Source organism: Giraffa tippelskirchi, chromosome 3, assembly GCF_054371585.1.
Source record: "Giraffa tippelskirchi isolate mGirTip1 chromosome 3, T2T-mGirTip1v1.2.pri, whole genome shotgun sequence".
Classification (NCBI taxonomy): domain Eukaryota; kingdom Metazoa; phylum Chordata; class Mammalia; order Artiodactyla; family Giraffidae; genus Giraffa; species Giraffa tippelskirchi.
In genome coordinates this window covers 19655949-19672275 of record NC_137277.1, presented here as the reverse complement: position 1 = coordinate 19672275, position 16327 = coordinate 19655949, and the positions used below count along the sequence as shown (strand labels likewise).

Sequence of the window (16327 nt, the reverse complement as noted above, 5' to 3'; positions counted from 1 at the left end):
TCTGAGCCCCGCCCACCCGCTCCCCGGGTTTCCCAGCTGGCGCGCCGTTGCCATGGCAGCAGGGGGGGCGCGGCTGACGTGCGGCGGCGTTTCCTGAAACATGGCGGATGTCGAAGCGGCTGCGGAGCCGGTAACGGGGCTGGCGGGCGCTGGACCCAAGGCGAAGGACGAAGAGGAGGAGGAAGAGGAGTCGCTGCCGCCATGCGAGGCAGTGCGCTGGGCGCCGGTGGGGGCGGTGGCAGAGGCCGGGCCCGGGGCGGCAGCGTTCTCCGAAGAGGCCGCGGCCGAGGATCCTGGGGTGGTCCCCGGCTCCCCGCCGGACTCCCCCGGCCGGACGCTGCGGCGGCTGCGGGCCGAGAGGCGGCGGCTGGACTCCGCGCTGCTCGCGCTATCCTCGCATTTCGCGCAGGTGCAGTTCCGCTTGCGGCAGGTGGTGCGCGGGGCGCCCGCGGAGCAGCAGCGCCTCCTGCGCGAGCTCGAGGACTTCGCCTTCCGCGGCTGCCCTCACGTCCTGGGTTACGGGGGCTCGGAGGACCCCGCCAGCGATGATGGCGACGGCCTGCCGGGGGACCGACCACGGTTACGGGGCGAGAACCAGGTGAACAGCTGGGGCCAGGCCCCGAGGGATATGGGCATAGAAGGCTGGGTGGGTGGCGATGTTAACTCGAACGCATGTAGGTAGCATTGGTGAGGAGCCAATGCTCGTCTAGGTGGGTGTGCGTGTCCCAGAAGAGACCCGACAGAGACCACACAGAGAGGCCTGGGAAGCTGATGATGAAAGGTGTCCACCAAAGATGTGGAAAGAGATGCAGGTGTGATGACATGAGAGGCAAAAGGGGGATGAGCGAGAATATTCAGACGATAGAGCAACCAGCTGAAACGATACTGCTCCCACTCACCTTGTCATCGCTTCCAGTACCTAAGTCTTGAGCACGTTTGCTGATAGAGTACCCCGACCCCAGGGATTGAGAAAATTGGTTAGTGAAGAGCAAGCGAATTGAAATCCATGGAAATTTAGATCTACTCCTTGTTTGTGCTTTCTTAGAATCTAGAGAATGTCTTTTATCTTCAGATTCTCCTGTCTGTGTGAGAGCTTTGGTAAACAGTAAGGTCTCAGTAATTGAAAGAAACGCAACTCCTGATTATATAAATTTACTGATGCTGGTATTTTAAAACTCCTTCCCATGCTACTTAATAACTAGATATTCTAAAGGAAGCACCTTTGGCAGCTGTGACAAGATTCATTCAGTTAGCCGACACTAAGTACTGAAAATTTGTATGACATCCACAAGCAGCATTTCCTTACAGTTTTTGAACCTCTGTAAGTGCAAAATTGTAGATAGCTTGTAGCTTGTTGAGCTCTCTTTTCTCCACCTTTTTATTGTTTAGTTTACAGTCCACATGTGGATTTCTTCCCACTAAAATTGGTTTTAGCCAAGAAGACTTATCAGTAGCAGATATTGACTTGATTATTTTAATCTAAATGTTTCCAGTACAATCCTGTGTTTACTGTACCACCCTTCTCTCCACATACCCACAGCTCCTTGCACAAGTCCCCAGATTGCCAGGCTTTTAAGGAACAAATAGGATAGAATTACTGTGGTTGGGCTCTGTTCAGGAGTGAGGAGCACCAAAGGTTCTGTGTAGATGTTTGGCTGTTCATTTTTACTTTTGGAGACACAGTACAACTGAAAAAAAAAAAAAGCATAGAGATCAAAACACCTGATGTGCAGCTGCAATCTTGTGTGCATATATTGACACGTGAACAAGTAGCACCAAAGTGAGGATGTGTTTGAACCAAATGATTTAGTATGTATCGGTTTCAGTTTTTCAGGTTTTTTAACCAGTATTTTATCTCGCTTCATACTGGAAATTATTTGTTATTTCCTGTCTTGCACCAGAGCTCATTGTTCTCAACTAGTAAACTTGTTTGCCCATACTCCGGTAGATAGCGTACTCAGTAATTACCATGGAAGGTGAAGCGTTCAGCTGTACACTCATGAAAATGGAATCAGGATCTATGACTGGTTTCTTTCTTCCTGGATTTCATAGCTTGGGAAGGGATACAATGAAAACAAAGTTTCACTACTTCTTTCCCTTTCCGCCAGTTAAACAACTTTCACCCTAAGAGTTCAGTATTTAGTTATGTGTCCTTCTGAACCTGATTGAATTAAGTAACATACAGCAAACATATACTGAGAGCTTACCCTGTGCCAGACACTGAACTTGGCCCTGGGGGTACAGTCAAGGCCTTTGCCCTTAAGTAGTTCACAGACCTGGGGAGACAGACTGCTAAACGGATCTTTATAATGTTACATGAGCTAGCGTAAAAGTGTATAAAATACAGAGGACGTGGTCGGTTCTGCCTGGGGAAATCGAGGAAACCTCTTAAAGGATATCTAGGCCTTCACTCAGTGGGGGAGAACAGGGTTCTAAGAAAAAAACTACGACTTTGGGAAAGGATTGGAGAGAGTATCCCCCAAGAAAAGGCTTGCTTTTCTATTGGATAAAACTAAAGCAAGAGGCTTGCTTTTTTAAGTAGCTAAACAAAAGTTAATTTGTTATTTTTCATTTGTTCTCTCTCATACCTTACTTCTGGAGGCCTTGGTAAGTACCATTTTAAGATTAAATTTAGTATCCTATAGATATCTAGTTTAAAATGCAGGGTTACACCTGCAAATAATTTGCTGCTTTTGCTTTTTATACTCAAGAAAGACAAGGAAGGGGCTTCCCGGGCAGTCAGTGACTGGGACAGTGCAATTCCATTGCAGGGGGCGTGGGTTCAATCCCTGGTCCAGGAACTAGGGATCCCTCATGCCGCACACTGCAACCAAAAAGAAAAAGTAAGGCAAGGAAGAACCAATTTTTGAGAACATATTGGCAAGACTTTACCTCTCCAAAGAGTTTTTGTTTTGTTTTCTTGCCATACAGTACTGCATCTGGGATCATAGTTCCCCCACCAGAGATTGAACCCACATCCCCTGCAGTGGAAGCACAGATTCCTAACCACTGGACCGCCAGGGAAGAACCTCTCCAAAGGATTTTTAAGCATTTAAATGCTGAAACGACCTGGTGGCCAACAATGAGAAAAGGAGTCACTGTTTCGGGAACCTTACCAGACTTTTTTTTCTTTTTTAAGAAAACTTACTACCTTCCCATCCCTATTACTTGGCTTTAGATTTTTTTTTCACTGCCTTAGGCGCTTGCATTTATTCATCTGATTTTGCAATATATTGGAGGAGCTTTGACTTTAAAAAACTGGTTATGAGTTATCAAGCCTTTCTCTACACCCTTACCTCCAGATTCTCTTGCACAATTTGGCTGCCACAACTGTTCAGGAGAATTGACTATGGAGGATGGCATGTTTAATTCCTGGAAGACTTCCTGGATGAAATAAATTGTGTCAGTCTTTACTAGAACTTTGTGAGGTGGGAGGGGGAAGCAGTGTTAACAAAAGGCCCCACTGTATTCATATCCTATTTCCAGTGAAGGAAAAATTCTTAAAACACACATTTAATGTATTTTCCCAGATGAAATAATTCTTTTTGAGCCTATCTCATGAATTCATATTTCATTTGGGTTACCTGGGAGCATTTTACATTTTACTAGTCATTATTGGCTTAAGAGGATTCTTAATATGTTGTGACTTTTTCTTTTCCTGTGAAATCGACCTAAATCTTTTCCTTTCTTAGAGTGAGCAGGAGAAACGGGAACGTCTGGAAACCCAAAGGGAGAAGCAGAAGGAACTGATCCTGCAGCTCAAAACCCAGCTCGATGACTTGGAAACATTTGCCTATCAAGAGGGCAGTTATGACTCCCTTCCACAGTCCGTGGTCTTGGAAAGACAGCGGGTGAGCAGACCCTGAGGCTCCTCCTCCACTGCCTCTGGTTCCTTTGTCCCTTCCGGCATTCACAGGATAGCCCTTCCCAGCTTGCTCACCCTTGGCCTCACTACTGGCCCAAATCAAAGGGAAGTGTTGCTTCTACCTGGGACCAGTCTTTATTCACACGTGGAAACACACGTGCCAAAGCTTTCTAATATGATGATGGAGCCTTTTTTTTTAGTGGTGGTGGTTATTATCAATAGTCATATAATAATAACAATGATAATTTCTTTCATTTGATCATTAAAACCATTCTACAAAACTACTTCATAGTAGTTTTGTAAACTAGTTTTTTCCCCCAGCACCCGTTGGGAAATATTCCAGGACTCCTGACTTTCATGCTGTATATATTAAAGCAACACCTGGGCAGACAGGTAAATCTGGTCAGAATACAGCCTCTCCTATGTGTTTGTCTTCCTGGAGCTGTGATGTGGCTGTTTTTCTGGAAGAGCTGGAGTTATACATTATATGGTTTTCACATTGTTCCTCATATTGTCACTGGGATATTTTGGCTGTAACGTGCCTGGGTGTTTTGCAGAGCTTTTCCTTTAGTTGCCTAGAATAGGGCGAAGGGGAATGAGAAGGATTAGAGACTAGGGGAAATCAGTATTTATTCTCTTGGAGCCCATGAGGGAATCTACTTAATGGGGCTTTTGGGATCATCAGCCACTTTGGATCATTCACACTGTTGTTCTCCTGAATGAAAGTTACCTGGCCAGGTAGAAAATTTGCAGCGAGAAGAGCCATTCTGTTGGAACCAAGTGTCCTTATGTCTATAAGAGAAATAAAGGGCCTGTGCCCTCACCTTGATCAGCAGTTGCACCATTTTTTTCACAAATTTTATTTCCATTTAAGGGTAGGAGGGAGGCAACTAGTCAAGATTCTCCTTCTCCCTAACCATCTCCCTGAAAATTCCAAAGGGTGTGCTCATGGCTTTGGTCTTGGTAGGTGATCATTGATGAGTTAATAAAGAAACTGGACATGAATCTGAATGAGGACCTCAGCTCACTGTCCACTGAGGAGCTTCGGCAGCGTGTGGATGCCGCTGTGGCTCAAATCGTCAACCCAGCCCGAGTGAAAGAACAGCTGGTTGAGCAGCTGAAAACTCAGATCCGAGACCTCGAGATGTTCATCAACTTCATACAAGGTCGGAGCAGATGGCTGGATGTCATCATAATTATATGTATTTTTGAGTAGTAACACCTAATAGGGTCGGTCCTTGATGAACTGTTAAAAGAGATTTGATCACTTGGTAAGAGAGCCAACACAGTGGCATGGAAAGGATTTGGATTTTAGAACCATAGAGTTAAAATCTCAGCCCTGTTGTTCACCAGCTTCATGTCATTCATGGACTAAAGAGAGTAGGCAGTTTCCTAACCTCTTTAGTCTGGCTCTCCTCCTCCATAAAATGATGATTCATGCTTCCTGCACTCAGCAAATAGTTATTGAGCCAGCTAGTATATTGCTAGTCACTGTTCCACACAATGAAATACTATTTGTAAAAGTCTTATCACATGGTAGGCACTAGTAAATAGTATTTCTTCTTTAAAAACCTACCAAAATGAGGCTAAACAAGGTCTTCTCTTCATAACCTCTGATTGCAGATGAAGTAGGAAGCCCATTACAGACAGGAAGTGGACACTGTGAGTGCAAGGCCAGTGGGAAGACAGGAAGTGACTCCAGCAGAACTGGCAGCAGCAGACTGCCTCCAGGAAACAGCAAAAGTAAGTACAGCTTCCAGAATGAACAAATCTACAGAGACAGAAAGTGGCCTAGCAGTTCCCTAGGCCTGAGGATTGGGGAGAAATGGGGAATGGAAAATGCCAATGCTACATGGTTTCCTTGGAAGAGGATGCTTGCACACCACTGAATATAAACAAAAAACGACTGAATCATACACTTTTAATGGGTCAGTTGAATGTTATGTGAGTTATATCTCAAAATAGTTATTAACCAAAATGGCACTGGACTTCATGCAGGACCCGTACTGTAGGTCAGAAGCCAGACTGAATCTCGGCTTCTAAGCTGTAGGCGGCACTTCTGACCACTACAGCCTCTCACTAATGAGTTACTGTGTTTCCTACGCAGCGAAGGCAGAAGATGTGAAGAGAGTTCGGGAGACAGGGCTGCACCTGATGCGGCGAGCGCTGGCAGTGCTGCAGATCTTTGCTGTCAGCCAGTTCGGATGTGCCACGGGCCAGATCCCGCAGCCCCTGTGGCCAAGGGGCCAGGCCGACAGGGACTACTCTCCCTTGCTGAAGAGGCTGGAGACATCAGTAGACAGGGTGAAGCTGCTTGCCCTGAGGCACCAGGCGCACGACCACGTCATCAGCTCCGCCAGCCTCCAGGACCTCTCTCTGGGAGGCAAGGATGAGCTGACCATGGTTGTGCGGAAGGAGCTGACAGTGGCTGTGAGGGACCTGCTGGCCCATGGACTGTACGCCCCCTCACCAGGGATGAGCCTCGTCATGGCCCCCATCGCCTGTCTTCTGCCCGCCTTCTCCTCGGCCCCCGAGGCCATGCACCCCTGGGAGCTCTTTGTAAAGTACTACCATGCTAAGAACGGCCGCGCGTATGTGGAATCCCCAGCGCGAAAGCTCTCGCAGTCTTTCGCCCTGCCTGTCACGGGAGGCACTGTGGTGACGCCCAAGCAGAGCCTGCTGACAGCCATCCACATGGTGCTGACGGAGCATGACCCTTTTAAGCGCAGTGCAGACTCGGAGCTGAAGGCCTTGGTGTGCATGGCACTGAATGAGCAGCGTCTCGTGTCCTGGATGAACCTCATCTGCAAGTCAGGGTCACTCATCGAGCCCCACTACCAGCCCTGGAGCTACATGGCACACACAGGCTTTGAGAGTGCCCTCAACCTGCTCAGCCGCCTCAGCAGCCTCAAGTTCAGCCTCCCTGTAGACCTGGCTGTGCGCCAGCTCAAGAACATCAAAGATGCCTTTTGATGAGAGTACCCTGGCCCCAGACCAGCACCTTGCTCAGTGGGGATAGATGGCTAGTCTTCTAGGGTAAAAGCAAGAATTAGGAGGAGGGGCTAAAGACATTTTCACCAGCCAGATAATACAAAGTCTGTTTTCCCCATCAACTTAGCATCTCAGATATGCTGGAGACCCTCTTGTTAAAAGGTTCAGCCCTGGTGTGTGTGTACATACGAGCACATGTACTTGAGCCTGTGGAAAAGAAGTCAGTCATGGGTACACCTTCATCATGCCACCCCTGATTTTTAGAAAATCCAGGTTGCTGTAAGCATGCTCCTCACAGTGATGAGTGAGTTGTTGGTCATGGAAGAGATTTAACTTGAGGCTCCTGTCAGTCAAGTTGGGAGTCATCTTCCTTCACTTGAAGCAGGTTTGTGAGAGTCCTGGGTCAGAATTTAAATTCCTTTTGTGACTACCAATGCCTCTGTCTTCCTGAGCCCAGGATCGGGGGAGGCCATGTCTGTTCCATAGCTTCCTCTAAAACTGGGAGTGGAAGTATCCGAGAACAGTATTTCTAACGGTATTAACCACAATTGGTTTTTTTGTTTTTTGGGGGTTTTTTGGTGGTGCCATAAAGCTTGTGAGATCTTAGTTCTCTGACCAGGGATTGAATCCAGGCCTATAGTGGTGAAAGTGCCACATCTTAACCACTGGACTGCCAGGCAATTCCCCACGGTTGATTCTAATATGAGCCCTTTTTCACATAGAGGTAAGAACTGAATTCTGTCCCTGACAAGGTAGTCATGGCCCAGGCAATAGTATTTTAGTCTCGGAGCTGGTTTACAAGGACAACCACCATCTGGTACCATATCCCCTGGCAAGTAACCTTTTCTCTGTGCACCTGCCAGCTCCCAAGAAGGAAATGTGTTCAAGGGGGTTGTGCTCCATGAGTCCTGGAGGCTGCTTGGTGGAGGAGGTCTGACCTCATGATCAGTACTACAGCAGGGGTAGGAACTGTGGCCGATCACTGGTGATGGAGAAGGGGCTGAGCATTTCCTTGTAAAACTGACTCTAGTTTGGTCATATTTGGTCTGTTTTAGCCTTTTTAGTTCATATCTGCTATTCAGCTTGCATACTGCTCTGGGACTGACCAAAGATGAGCAAAGTGTATCACCTTCTGGAAAGCCAAATGGGTTCCCCAACACTACTGATTCAGCATCATTTCATGTATTAAATTGCCAGCTGCACTTTGTGTCTGCACTGTTACGTAGTGCATTTTAACTTAATTTTGGGGGGTAAAATATTTAAGATATATTCTTGGTAATTCATTAGAATGAGTCTTCCTTCATGTGAAACAGGATAAGTGTAAAATATTGTGGAAAATGATACCTGTGATTGCTAGTAAAATCATAGTATTTTGTGTAGCTTCTCTGCAAAGACCTTAGAGACCACTGGCTTTGGTTTATAAGTCTCTCTGAGTGCTGTCAGCCCATCTGATCCAGGTCAGTATTTCCTTGAGGAATGCCTGGCTCCTGGCCTTTATGCTTCTCTGCCCTCCACCCTGGATCAACTCAGCTTTGGTCGTATTGCCCCCACCCGTTGAAAAATTCATGAAAAAGTTCCCTTGGCATTTTCGTCTCATTCTGTCCAGGCCTGCAGTCCTGTCCCCACAGCAAATCTCACGACATACACCACTTTTGGCTTTGGCACTTTTTCTTTTTTTTTTTTTTGGCTTTGCCGGGTCTTAGTTGGAACATGTGGGATCTAGTTCCTGGGATTGAACCCAGGCCCCCTGCATTGGGAGCTCAGAGTCTTCACTGGACCACCAGGAAGTCCCAGATTTGGCACTTCTAAATTCATTTGTCTGGGGCTTCTCTGGTGGCTCAGTGGTAAACAATCCACCTGCCAACGCAGGAGACACGGGTTCAATCCCTATCCAGGAAGACCTCACATACTTGGAGTAGCTAAGCCTGTGCACACAACTATTGAGGCTATGCTCTAAAGCGCAGGAGCTGCAACTACTCAGCCTACGTACTGCAACTACTGAAGCCTATGTGCCCTAGAGCCCATGTTCTGCAACAAGAGAAACCACCACACTGAGAAATGCGCTCCACAACTAGAGAAAACACCCATGCAGCAAGGAAGATGAAACACAACCAAAACTAAAAATAAAATCATATTTAAAAAATCACTCATCTGGATACCATTTCAGTCAGTCAGTTCAGTCACTCAGTCGTGTCTGACTCTCTGTAACCCCGTGGACTGTAGCACGCCAGGCCTCCCTGTCCATCACGAACTCCCAGAGCTTGCTGAAACTCATGTCCATTGAGTCAGTGATGTCATCCAATCATCTCATCCTCTGTCGTCCCCTTCTCCTCCTGCCTTCAATCTTTCCCAGCATCAGAGTCTTTTCTAAGGAGTCACTTCTTTGCATCAGGTGGCCAAAGTATTGGAGCTTCAGCATCAGTCCTTCCAATGAATATTAAGGACTGATTTTCTTTAGGATTGACTGGCTTGATCTCCTTGCAGTCCTAAGGGACTCTTTCAAGAGTCTTCTCCAGCACCCCAGTTCAAAAGCATCAATTCTTTGGTGCTTAGTTTTCTTTATGGTCCACTCATATCCATACGTGACTACTGGAAAAACCATAACTTCATGTAGGGTGGGTGATAAGTGCTATAGCCATGTGGCATAGCTCTGGATCACCCACCCCAGTATAATCCTCACAAAAACTTAACTGGTATGAAGGCTTTTATGCTAGCATCATGAGAAGCATTTTCTGTGTGTGTCTTCCTAATTTAATTCTCACTACCTGTAAGGCAGGACAATATTATCCCCATTTTGTAGTTGAGGAAAACTTACCGCAGATAGGGTTAAATACTTTGTTCCCATTTACATGTTGGAAGAGCTGGGATTTGAACTCAAGTTGCCCAAATCCAAATCCTATCATCTTTATACTGTTATGTGACCTCATTGCATCATGCTGCTTCAAAATCTTTTGTTCCTCTCTCTCCTTTATCCACCCCATCACTTCACCATCACTTTGGGGACAATGAGGTATTTTCCATATACCTGCTAGAGATTTCAGCTGCCAAATGACTGGACTGTAGGGAGATGGACAGACAGCCACTGTTGTGCCAAGTGCTTCATGAGACTTAAAGACGTGCAGAGACAAGCATGCCAGCCATGACACATCTACTAGTCACTGGTAACATCTGCAATATAACTGAGGACAGGGGTCTCTGCTTGGCTTGGAGTGAGGCAGACAGGATGAAGGAGGAGAGGAACAACTGTCAGCCCAGGTCTAAGGCTATGCAAGATCAAAATGAAAGGGAGCCATGGATATGTATCCAGTGAAAGTGCAGGGTCCAGTGGTATGATCTGCAAGGTGTTAAAGATTCCCAAGGTGCTCTGCCTTCATTCATTCACTACTGACCACACACCAACTGCTTGGGCCAGGCTAGATGCTCAGGACTTACCTCTCTCTGCCTTCAAGCAACAAGATTTAGCAAAGGAGATACCAAACCGATTGGAGATTTTAGTACCTTGTTAAATTGCTGGGATCTATCCCGTTTTTTTATTTAGTAGCTCTGGGGTGGGGCCTCAGAAGTTGTATTTCTAACAAGTTCCCACACTTGTCACACTGATCCTGCTGGTCTAGGGACCATACTCTGACAACCACTGTCCCAAACCAACTAAAATAAATTCGACAATAAATTAAGTGTGGACTGGATTGCTGAGGGAGCATAGAGAAGGAAGAGGTGAATTCTGCCTGGGGGAATTCTAGAGTGGCCTTGAAGGATGGATTGGATAGGATTTTGCCTGGCTACAGTGGAGGAGAAGAATAAAGAAATATGGAACAGCCTGAGTGAAGATTCTGGGCTCAGAAGAGGTTGGATCTGTTGAGTAGTTGAGCTGGCTGGAACCTGGGGGGATGTGAAGGGTGGTGTGGAGGAGACAGGAACTTATACTGCAAGGAAGACAGGAAGGGAGAGTTCAAACTTTGGTTTGAGCCAACAAAGGATTTCAGGCAGGTTAAGAGGCAGTTCTTAAGTATTGTGTTTAGGACTTCCCTGGTGGTATGGTGAATAACAAACTGCCTGCCAATTCAGGGAACACAGAGTCAATCCCTGGTCCAGGAAGATTCCACATGCCACAGAGCAGCTAACTAAGCCCATGTACCACAACTACTGAGCCTGAGCTCTAGGGCCCACAAGCCACAACTACTGAAGCCCACACACCCAGAACCTGTGCTCCACAACAAGAGAAGCCACCATCATGTGAAGCCCATGCACTGCAACTAAAGAGTAGCCCCCACTCTCCACAAATAGAGAAAGCCCACACAACAAGGAAGACCCAGTGCAGCCAAAAATAAACAATTATTTTTCAAAAGAGTTGTGTTTAGAGAAGTTTCTCAAAATAAGACCTGTCGCTCGTGACTCCACTCCAGACCCGAATTGGAGTCTCTTCAGTTGGCGATGCATATTTAATAAATATCCCAAGCAATTTTGATCCACCCGAAGTTTTGAGGAGGGACTGGAAAAGACAACTGAAGCTGGATCAGTTAGGGGGCTGGTGGAAAAAGAAATGACTTAAAAGGTGAAATTCACAGGATTTAGTTACTAATTTGATTTGGACGGTTTAGCATGTGAGAAGAGGTCAAGGCAATGATAAGATTTCAGGGTTTGGTTTCTATTTTCCAAGAGAGAAACAGTAAGAGACAAAAGCAAATAAGGGGACTGAAAGAAGACCATGGAGGTGGAAATGGACAGGTTGTGTGGTGCAGCGGCAAAAGCACAGGCTTGGGAATGGGGGTGCCTTGCTCTGTGCCACCAATTATGTGACTTTGCTGCTCTAGAACTGTCCTCTAATCTTTGAGAGGCCCAACTAGATAACCTCTGAGGTCCTTTCCAACTCTAAAACATCATATTCTGAGTTAAAACATTTTAATTTAATATAAAAATGTAAGTATTGATACATAATTAGGGTGATAAACCATTGAAATGAAGTCCTGAGGGCTGCAGGGGAAATTGGTCCCCAAAGAGTCCCAAGAGGAGAAATGATGAAACACTGATTATTCCCATGGCTTGCCCAAGACCTACAGATTTGTCAGTGTTCAGATGAGCAAAAACTGTAAGATGGTTTCTCCTGAACCTGGAAGACAACTGCATTGGGAGTGTGGAGTCTTAGCCACTGGACCACCAGGGAGTCCCTGAAGAGTTCTCTTTGGCAAACAGTCTCAGGGTCTAAGAGCTTCCCTGGTGGCTTAGAGGGTCAAGAATCCATCTGCGATGAATGCGGGAAACCTGGGTTCGATTCCTGGAAGATCAAACTGGAGGGAGGAAGATCCCCTGGAGGAGGCAATGACAACCCACTCGAGTATTCTTATCTGGAAAATCCCATGGACAGAGGAGCCTGGCGGGCTACGGTCCAGGGGTCGCAAAGCGTCAGACATGACTGAGCAACTAACAATTTGCTTTTGCTTTGCTTTTTGCTCAATTACTTACTAGTTGTGGACTTGGGGCAAATTAGTTATCCTCTCCAAACCACAGTATCTTCAACTGTAGAATAGAGATAACAGTACTTACCTCCTACTGTTGTTATGAGGAGCAAAAGATAATGTACTTAAATACATTAACTTGTCCTGACACAAGGCATGCAGCAGCTGCTGCTGCTGCTGCTGCTAAGTCGCTTCAGTCGTGTCCGACTCTGTGCGACCCCACAGACGGCAGCTGCCAGCATTACCATAATCATCTTTCACCTCTCTCACTTATTTTAGTCGGTTTCTGACATCGCTAAACTCTAAAGGTTGAGGGCAAGCACCCTCGTTTGATTGATCTTCGTCTCGCCCTTATGCCTAACGGTGCACACAGTTGGCACTAATAAATGTCCTATTTTGTTTCTGATTCTTCCAAGGCAAAAAAGGAAATTTCAGACTGTGTCTCCCCACCCTCTAGCGCCAGAGAAAGGACCTACAACAAGTGGAGCAGCGGAGCAGCTGTGTCCACCTTAAAAGCCTTCCGCGGGAGACAAAATTACTTTGCCCCGTCTACTGCTGGAGCTGCTAATAAAGTTTGATTTGAATAAACGAGCCGCCACACCTTACTTTCCGCCCGAGAGCTTTTCCTTCCTTAAACACAGATTCTAAGCGGCGCGGAAGAGGAGGGGAGAAGCCCAAGGGGGCGGGACAGGAAGTGAGATCACGCTCCCCGGGGTGAAAGGTTAGCGGAAATGCCTTTCCTTCTTTTCTGCTGTAGTCCCGAGTGGTAGCTGCCGGTGAGTAGTGGCAGTGGTTGGGGTTTCCAATCCGTCGCCATCCGCGGCCTAGGGGTCGAGTTGCAGGGTGGTGCGTGGTGCTCTCCCTTCTTCGGTCTCTGGCGGCTTCGTACCAGGTCTTGTTCTGCGAGCAGGGCTCGCAGGCGACCTGAACCGAGACGGCAGTGAGCGCAGCTGAAGTTCCGGGGCCCACAGCCTGAGCTGGCGGATTTCTGAGCGACCCCTTCTCCTTCCTCTGCAGAAATGGGCAAGTTCATGAAACCCGGGAAGGTGGTGCTGGTCCTGGCCGGTCGCTACTCCGGACGCAAGGCGGTCATCGTGAAGGTACCAGCTCACCGGGCCTGTGCGCCTTTGCATCCCGTGAACGGGCTGGGCTGGCGGGCAGCTTGAAATTCAAGACCTAGTTTGGGGGCATTACTCCCTGAGCATTGCGGGGCGGGGGGGTTGTAAATGCATGAGACCATTTGAGAAAGACGCAAAATAAACAATGGGAGTTGAATTGGATAGCTAACACCTAACGCGTCCTCTATGAAATAGCCTTTTAATAATAGTAGTGGCCAACGTTTATGAATTCTTGCTTGGTCCGTGGCACTGCTTTATAGATGTCGTCATGTCCAATCTTTATGGTTACCGTAAGGTTGCTTTCTACTGCCGAGGTTTAGAGGCTTAGAGTTTCACCTGAGGTGAAGCATAGTAAGTGCCGCTGCAGGCACTCCGCAAAAAGACGAGAAATTGTTTCTAGTCCAAATGGTCACTTAGCATAACCTAGCTCTTCGGTATTTGCTTTCTGCCTATGTCTTCAGCCTTTTATGACATTTCCCTAAGCTCTGGTCACATACACCACTGTTTTTGACTGGGGCACCGTTGGCTCCCCTTCCTCCATCTCCCTGAGGCTGGTTTTGGAGTTGGACGGCCAGATTTGGCATCCTGCCTCTACCCCTTCCAGTCCTGGAGGAGATTAAGAGACATCAAGTCCTGAGAACCGGTGCTTGACATACAGCAATCACTAATTATAATCGTTCACTGTTGTTACAGTTTAAATCTCTTACTTCCCAGGAATCCTTCCAGATTTTTCCTGGTGGGAAAGATACCTCCCTTTTCACTGTTACTCTTTGGGCATCTAGCATAGCACTTAGAATGTTTGCTGTGTGGGTTGTACAGTAGTGGGTCTGAGAGGCCTAGGGACAGGGTTATTCTAGCATGGGGCCTAAATGGCTAGTAACATGTAATTCTTGCTCCTTCAGAACATTGATGATGGCACCTCAGACCGACCCTACAGCCATGCTCTGGTGGCTGGAATTGATCGCTATCCCCGCAAAGTGACAGCTGCCATGGGCAAGAAGAAAATCGCCAAGAGGTCAAAGATCAAGTCTTTTGTGAAAGTTTATAATTATAATCACCTCATGCCCACAAGGTGAGCATTTCAAGAATGGAAATGAAAGTGACTTCTCTTTCCCCCTTCTTTGCCCGACTGAATAAGAAGACAACCGACAACCTGGGAGCCACTGTAGTGTGGGGAGAGACATCATTTTCAATTTGTCATTGGCAGTGGTTTCCAGTATTGTTTCTTTCACTGTTCACTTTCCTGTCACTTCTGAAGTGACTTCCCTGACTTGGCCAAGCTTAGGTGTTAAGTAGAGATTGTTCCATTTGTTTCCAGCCACAGTAAAACACAAGATCTGGCCTGCCCTCTTCCTCTCTCAAGGATAATAGTAGTATAGGATAGGGTTGTTGTGGGAAATTGAGAGAATGAAGCATGAAGTTTTTCAGTGGCTTGAATCTATGTGGAGGATTTTGTTAAAATTGGGTGTGTACAGAAAATATCACGTGACTTTAGCCTGTGTTGGTGGTAACTCCTGTAGAGTCAGACCATAACATGCCAATGTCCCAGGAGTGGGGTGGAGGGGAGAGGGCCCTGGCGGCCTGTGGGCTGCTCCTACTTTCCTGCCATTGTCCCCAGGTATTCTGTGGATATCCCCTTGGACAAAACTGTTGTCAACAAGGATGTCTTCAGAGACCCTGCTCTCAAACGCAAGGCCCGACGAGAGGCAAAGGTCAAGTTTGAGGAGAGGTAAGAAGGCTTTGGTAGTGAATGTTGGAGTGTGGTTTCACTGTCCTCCATGAAGACAGTTTTGTCTTCTGTGATTCCTCCTCTCATTTGTGTCTTTTTTCTTCCCCCTCTAGATACAAGACCGGCAAGAACAAATGGTTCTTTCAGAAGCTGCGGTTTTAGGTCTGTCTCAGTTAATAAAAATATTAAAAAAAAAGAAAGTCTACGTGTCTGGCTATTTCCTGTGTTATTAGACTGGGAGATGACATTGGTGGATGAGGGACTGTGGGAAGATGTAAAATAAAAGCTATGTCTGCTTTTATGAGACACGGGGTACTTCTGTCCTCAGCCTCATAATCTTTTAATGGTCTGTCTGACTGAGTGGGTAAAATGTGATACTGAACTCTTTCCGCAGAAGAGCTACTGTGGACAATTTTAGGTGTGGACTTGTTTAAGCTTCCCTGGCTTCCACCCATTACATGTTTAGAGAACCCTCCCTCCACACACACACAGATTGTAACATCCAAAGACCCCTCTAAGAGCACACCATCTCCTTTGGATTGAGAATTGCTGAATTGTGGTTTGTTGAACCTGGGTACCAGATTCTTCAAGTGCTGGAGAACTGCTGTAGATGGGGACGGACGCCAACAATGAAGGCTTGAGCCACAGTGCCACCACTCCTAGTTGCACCAAGGAGAGATCCCAAATGGTCTGGCGAGAAAGGGGGTTAGGCTCTGACTTGACACCACTGTTCTGCTGAAAAGGCATTTGGCTCTTTTTTCTGAGATTTTACCTCTCATTGGGTACTTAACTGTGATCAGGTTTTACTGATGAAACAGGCTCTCTAGCCAAGCTGGTTCTAAGCTACTAAATGGACTAGGATTCAAATGGGCCTACTTGCCAAGCCTCACACTTGGCATACTAACATGAGGGTTAGAGGGATTGAGAAAGGGGCCCAAAATAGTGGGAAACCCTGGATTGGGTGAAAGTAGAAAACATCCTGCAGTATTTAATTATACTTGCATTTGACTCATCCTTAAGTGCTGGAGGGCTCTATGGAATTCTCCAGGCAAGAATACTAGTGGGGACCCATTCCCTTCAGGGGATCTTCCCAACCCAAGGATCAAACCCTGGTCTCCTGCATTGCAGGCAGATTCTTTACCATCTGAGTCACCAGGGAAGCCCTGGATGT

General features: G+C 46.8%; 2 protein-coding genes across 4 annotated transcripts; both read left to right on the top strand.

Moving 5' to 3' along the window:
- The first annotated feature begins 75 nt into the window (after positions 1 to 75).
- Positions 76 to 9002, top strand: RUNDC1 (RUN domain containing 1). 3 transcript variants are annotated; one of them, XM_081577441.1, is made up of 6 exons: positions 76 to 130; positions 410 to 598; positions 3693 to 3851; positions 4833 to 5031; positions 5489 to 5608; positions 5973 to 9002. In XM_081577441.1, exons 1-6 carry the CDS (start codon positions 101 to 103, stop codon positions 6836 to 6838), a joined length of 1563 nt encoding a protein of 520 aa, XP_081433567.1. In that variant the 5' UTR covers positions 76 to 100; the 3' UTR covers positions 6839 to 9002. The 3 variants fall into 3 exon arrangements, with proteins under 3 accessions (XP_081433567.1, XP_081433566.1, XP_081433564.1); XM_081577440.1 differs by having other exon boundaries at positions 76 to 211; XM_081577438.1 differs by having other exon boundaries at positions 76 to 598.
- Positions 9003 to 13049: 4047 nt separating this feature from the next.
- On the top strand, positions 13050 to 15356 carry RPL27 (ribosomal protein L27). The gene is made up of 5 exons (XM_081577447.1): positions 13050 to 13085; positions 13327 to 13409; positions 14330 to 14499; positions 15046 to 15156; positions 15270 to 15356. Exons 2-5 carry the CDS (start codon positions 13329 to 13331, stop codon positions 15316 to 15318), a joined length of 411 nt encoding a protein of 136 aa, XP_081433573.1. The 5' UTR covers positions 13050 to 13085; positions 13327 to 13328; the 3' UTR covers positions 15319 to 15356.
- Positions 15357 to 16327: the final 971 nt, after the last annotated feature.